The 6,663-nt window shown below is 34.9% G+C and overlaps 1 protein-coding gene across 1 annotated transcript in view; it reads right to left on the bottom strand.

Annotated features, from left to right (window-relative positions):
- The window catches only part of LOC102862055 (ephrin type-A receptor 6-like), a 1,552,036-nt gene that overhangs the window by 829,407 nt on the left and 715,966 nt on the right, over positions 1-6,663 (bottom strand). Inside the window, 1 exon segment of the mRNA XM_006894142.1 lies at positions 5,538-5,873. Coding sequence (XP_006894204.1) covers positions 5,538-5,873 — 336 coding nt within the window.

The raw sequence follows: 6,663 nt of genomic DNA, 5'->3' as shown, positions 1-6,663 counted from the left end.
ATCAGTTCTGTTTTGCATATCACAAGTCATAATTGACTGGATGGCAACTAAGAATAACTCATACAATATTATCTCATGATCAATATTATTCTGCTGATTTTTTTTCCCCATGATCATCATCCTAACAGCACTTCAGTGTCTTTTGTTAAGTTGCTGTATCTCAGAATGTCTTTGCTGTTTTGTTTGGAAACCAACTTATTTCTCTAAAATTTAGATTGATTCTTTGGGTCCTAGTCCTAACAGTACGGAACTTTCATAGTATAATTAGAAGCTCTTAGTAACCCCCCATCAGTTCCTAATTTCTCAAATGTTCAACTTTGCTTGTTTTTTTCTATGCAGAATTATTGTTTGTAACCCAACCTAGTTTTGGCTAATCATATTCTACTGATCATATAGAACGGAATCAGTATAAATGTCAGTTCTTCAGAAGAGTCACTTCATTTTCCAGACTCACAAGTTCATGCTTTGAAGGGACTCTCACCTCTTTGCTAGAAATTACAAAAGAACTAATGACATATTTGCTAAATTTTATGTTTATTTGTCTTCTAATTAGATATGTTCTTAGGGGCTCATTCATCATTCCACAAAAAAATTAAATGAAATATTATATTGAATAAGTATATACTTTTCCATTTTAGTATAAAAAATTATATGCTACATGCAGAATAATGAGGCAAGTTGTTGGTTTTTTTGTTTGGTTTTTTTTTTTACTGTGGTGCCTTCATTCAAACAAAATCATAATGTGTAATCTGAACATTTTGGAAAATAATTTCACAGGTATTTTTAAAGAATTCCCAAAGATATTCCAGGTTGAGTCATAAGAAATAACTCCCTCCATTTACAGCATTAAAATAAGGCCAACACTCGTGTGTTGTTTTAAAATACTTCATGTTCTTAAAGTTGGTTTCTACTTAATAGTAGACTCTAATCCCTTATAATATGAACAGTGTATTCAAAACATCCAGTTGTTGTTGTTGTGTGCTGTTCAGTTGTTTGTGATTCATAGCAAACCCATGTACAATAGCTCTGAATCCTACCCTATCCTAAGTCTCATTGACTCTGACATGCCTAACCCCATGGCCCCATTTTCTGTGTCAATCCATCTCATCCCCGGTCTTCCTCTCCTGTGTCATCCCTCCACATTTCCAAGCATGATGTCCCTCTTCAAGGACTGGCCCCTTCTGTCAACATGCCAAATTTGTGAGATGGAGCTTCAAAATCCTGAGCTACAAAGAGTAGCTTGGAACAGCTTGGTTTCACACTCTCCAAAACAGAGATTTAATTATATCCTTATATAAACTCTGATTAAAAATATTTTCCATTTTAAAGATAGGACTCTCAGTAGTCAAAGTTAAAGATATAAAGAGAGAACCCTCCTAATATTTCTAAAATTTCTAATACGAAAGTAGTTACTTATACATAAGCTGGCCATAATTAAATGTCTATTCATAAGTGAACATGTGTCAATATATTAGTTTAGTGAAAGACTTTCCAGGTAATATTTAAATATATTTTGACTTTTCATTATTATTTATATCTAAAACAAAATCAGATACTTTTTTTAAAGTGCAGACATGTCTTGATATCCTACATCAGTGATAACAGATTTAAAAGAATATATGTCATCCCTCCAGAATATGTATGTACTATCATTACTTTCTCTTGGATACTATAGCTCTAGTGCAATAGTGGTAAGATGTTGTACTGCCAATCTAGTAATGTGGTTAAAAATCACGAACTGCTTCATGAGAGAAAGATAGGGAATCTCGAATCTCCTTCCATTCAATTTACAGTTTCTGAAAACCTGCTAGAGAGTAAGCTATGGGTTGGATTAAAATCAATCATGCATAACAATCACCACCACAACACACCTGTTTCAAAGAAATACAGTGGCTCAATGATTGCTAAACAAAAGGCTGATGGCTTAAAATCTACCAGCCACATGAGAAAGGTGTGGCTTTCTATTTCCTAAAGATTATAGCTTTGGGAACCCTGTAAAGCAGTTTGCTCTGAGACAGAATCAATGTGACAACAGATGCTAGTTTTTGCTTGAAATTGAATATATATTTTTTAATATATATTTTATATTAAAAAGTGATGCATTTTTAATGAACTTTCTTCTTTAAAATGTGAGGAACAATATTTTTTCTATTCTCTGTATTATGTACTGTCAAGTTATTTGTTACTCATACTAACTCTACGTACAACGGCTCTGAACCCTGCTCTATCCTGTGACAAATTTATTGTCTCCAACACACCTACTCCCATTATCCCAGTCACTGAATCAATTCATCTCAATGAGGGTCTTCCCATTTTGCATTGTTACTTCACCTTACCAAACATGATGTTTCTTTCCAAGGACTGGTTCCTCCTTGCAACATGCCCAAAGTATGTCACACAGAGCTTTAGAATCCTTGCCTCCAAGGAGCAGCCTGGTCTCACCCTTTCTGGAACTAAACTCTTTGTTCTTCTAGCAGTCCATAGTATATTAAATATTCTTCTCCAGCACCATAGCTCAAGAGCATCAAATCTCCTTCTATCATCCCTAGTCATTATCCAGCTTTCTGATGCATAACATGTAATTGTGAAGACTATGGCCTGGATCAGGCTCACATTGGTCTCCACACTGACATCACTGCTCTTCAGTACTTTGGAAAAGTCCCTAAGAGCAGAATTGCCCAGTGCAACTAGTCTTTTGTTTTTATGTCTGTTGGTACAAACTATGTTGATTGTGGAGCCAAGCAAACTAAAGCTGTTAACAATCTCAATCTCTTCACCATTTATCATGATGCTGTCATTCAGCCAAGTAGTAAGATTCTTTGTTTTCTTGTTGTTGAGCTTCAATGCATGTTGAAGGCTGCAGTCCTTGACCTTCTGAAGTAAGTTTTTCAGGTTTTCCTCATTCTTATCAAGCAAGGTTGTGTCATCTGCATAACACAGGATTTAGAGACACCCAAACCCAAGAGATACTGGCTGCATCATAAAAGACAACAGCGAGAGGCAGAGACGCATACAGAATCACAGAAACTTGAGACCTAAGCCATCATATTAGGGGCTGGATACAGGGAGAGAGGTGTTGAATAGAGTAGGTGGAATAGAGTAAAATGCAAGGGCATGCTGGTGGAACAGGGAAATGTGTGGGTCAAGACTCATGGCCCAAGGGTGAGTAGCAACACTGAAGCTATTGATTGCTTCTGTAATTGGGGAAATATCTTTCATCTGTTCTCTAATAAGTAGAAAACAGATTAAGTGACTACATCACTGATCCTAGAATGACATATCATTGGGTATACATCTGAAATTATTAATTGTATATAAACATATGCATATAGAAGTAAAATTTAAACATATTCATAAATATATGTATATTGATTTTGACAACAGAAGTATTTATAACCTGTAGGTAAGAATATCACTTAAACTTGAACCAATGGCAGCAAGCAAAACTTTCAAGTAATCTACTAAAGCACAGGGGGAAAAATCTGCTTTATATTACAGAAATGTATGATTATTTTAAAGGAAAGATGAAGGATAGAAGAGAGAAAACAGGAATTACTTTTTGAACAACTGCAAATCAAATTCTATTATTAAGAGCTATTTGTAAAATTATAGTGGCTATAGAATCCTAAATTAGTTTTATTTTGGTTTATATACTAGATGCAGGTATGAAAATTATGAGCAAAATGAACTTCCGTGTAATATTTTGAATAAAATACGCACATTGCTTTACATGTCTAAAATCATAGTAATTTCTTATTTTGCATTTATTAAGATTAATAATGCCTAAAATTCTATTTTTTAAAAAATATAGATTTATCAGAATTCCCATGCATGTGCATGCACACACACATACACCTCTGCAAAAAAAACCTTGTGTTTCAATCACCTTCCTCCAGTGTAATTACTTGCACAACCATAGTATAAAATCTAAACAGAAAATCTGATATTGGAGCTAAAAACAATGATTTTGTGTGAATGTATGTGTCTGTGTTTGGGTGTATAACTCTATTCTGATTTTTTTATATATGTAGATTCACACAATTACAAGCAAATTTAGGTTAGCAAAGTACCATTAGTACAATGCTCCTCCATGCAATCTCTTCATTGCTGGTTTTCTCTCAGAATCCTTAGCCCCTGGCAACTAGTAATCTCTTCTATATTTTTATAAATATTTACTTTATGAATGCTATACAAATGAAACCACTATATAAGTGATATATCTTAAGAAATTTCTTTTCCTAATTCATTAAAAGACTGAATTTCATCTAAGTTTATCAATACTTCATTTCTTTTGTTGCTTTTATCCCAAATGTTTCTAAGACATGTTTTAAGTATCACTCATTACTTCCTTCTCATTGAGGGTCTTCCTTTCCTGCACTGCCCCTCACTTTCCCAAGCATGGCATCCCTTTCCAAGGACTGGTCCCTCCTTACAAAGTGTCCAATGTAGGTCAGACGAAGCTTCAGTATCCTTGCCTTCAAGTAGTAGCCTGGTTTCATCCTCTCTAGGACAAACCTGTTTTTCTCTCAGCAGTGCATGGTATAGTCAATATTCTTCTCCAGCACCACAGCTCAAAGGCATAGGATAGCACAGGGTTTAGGGCTGTTGTACATAGGGTTGCTTTGAGTCGCAGGCTTCATGACCGCACATAACAACAAAAACAATATACTGCCTTATTGTGTAAGAACAATTTGATCAACATAAATTTGTCTTAGATGTGTGCATTCAATTAAAATTTTGTGCCGCAGTCATCCATGTGTGTGTATCCTTACAGATAATACACACACACACACACACACAATCATTTATGAACCCTACCTATAAAAAGGTTTTTAAAATATAGAAAATGTTTCCTGTGATTTTGTAAAGCAATACAGGACACTGGGAAGGTAAAGAGAGCATACATGTATAAAAACTAAAATAGTATTCATTAATGTTGAAAGAAAAGTCCATATTAATATAAAGGGAACATTTAACTAAAAAGCAAGAGGATAAAAAAAAATCTTTCTTTAAATAAAAAAATTTAACTACACTTTGGCAAATTTTACATAGATAACTGTGTTATACATTTATCTCAAATTTTTTGTGCTTTTTATTTTCTTAGTGAGTGATGGCTAAGCATACTGACTAAAATGTAAAATTTAGATATGAACTATATGAACAAACTTTTATTTATCCATTTTATATAATAAAGGGATGGCAGTTTAAGTAAGATAAATAAAATTCAGTTTAATTGGTTAATTAATTGTTTAATTGTACTTATTAATAGGTATTGTATATATTTATGTTAAATATAAATGCATATAGAGAAAAAGTCTTATCTAATTAACTATGCAACTAATAAATAATGTGATAATATCTTTCTATAACTTGGAAAAGAACAAGAGCAAGGACTAGAAACTACCTCTGCAATATGTGTGTGTGTATATATATATATATAATAAACAACTGCACTTCAAGAGATATAGGCCTATCAGGGATGTTATGCTTCAAAGAGAAAAATGGGTCTGTTTTGAGAGAATATCAGCATAACTTACCATCTTGATCCGTAGTCACTGTAATAGCTGTGAACGGCTTGGGAGAAAAACTCATCTCAGAAACTCCATTCATGGCTTCTATTTCAAAGGTGTAATTCACGTGGGACACAAAGTCAAGTACTATCACAGAATTGTTGATCAGGCCAGTGTGTCTCGGGATGAAACGGAGTCCTCCTCCACAGTCCTCACATTGGCTGGTGTCTAAGCCACATTTCTTACAGATTATACTGTATGTAAGATCCTTTCTCCCTCCTGTGTCACTTGGTGGGCTCCACTCCAAAATAAGGGCTGTTTCATTGATGTTAAAAATCACATTCCTAGGAGCTGAAGGTGGCCCTAGAGAAAAGCAATTAAAAAACAAATGTACATGTAGGCCAGTGAATTATGCTGGTTGAAAGCTTATCAGTCAACATTTATTGGTCTTTTCATTTGTGCCCCTTCTTATAATGGGGATCAGAAGTAACAGTAGATAAAATTATCAAATTAAGTTTGAAAATTGAGTCTTTTTGAGATTGTTTTGTTGTTGTTATGTGCCATCGAGTTGTTTGCGACTCATAGCGACCCGATGCACAACAGCCCTAAACCCTGCTCTAGCCTGCACCAACCGCACTGCCTCTGACACACCCATCCCGATTACCCCAGTCACCGAATCAATCCATCTAATAGAGAGTCTTCCCCTCCTGCGCTGTCCCTCCACCCTCCCAAGCATGATGTCCCTCTCCAAGGACCCGTCCCTCCTGGAAACATGTCTAAAGTATTTCAGACGAAGCTCCAGAATCCTTGCCTCCAAGGAGTAATTTGGTTTAATCCTCTCCAAGATGAATCTGTTTGTTTTCCTGGCAGTACATGGTACATTCAGTACTCTTCTCCAGCACCACAGCTCAAAGGCATCAACTCTCCTTCTGTCCTCCCTAGCCATTGTCCAACTTGCTGATGCATAAGAAGTGATTGCAAAGACCATGGCCTGTATCAGGGGTACCTTAGTCTACAGAGAGACACCATTGCTCTCTTTTGAGATTAAACAATCTAAATCTAAAATTTTGATAAGTTTAGAAGTTAATATAATAGAAAAGCATCAGATTTCTAAAACACATGGTAATTACTTATTCTTAAATTTTTTTATTAA

Source organism: Elephantulus edwardii, unplaced genomic scaffold (assembly GCF_000299155.1).
Source record: "Elephantulus edwardii isolate Elephantulus edwardi_28Jun2011 unplaced genomic scaffold, EleEdw1.0 scaffold00136, whole genome shotgun sequence".
Lineage (NCBI taxonomy): Eukaryota > Metazoa > Chordata > Mammalia > Macroscelidea > Macroscelididae > Elephantulus > Elephantulus edwardii.
This window is presented reverse-complemented; position numbering and strand designations above follow the sequence as displayed.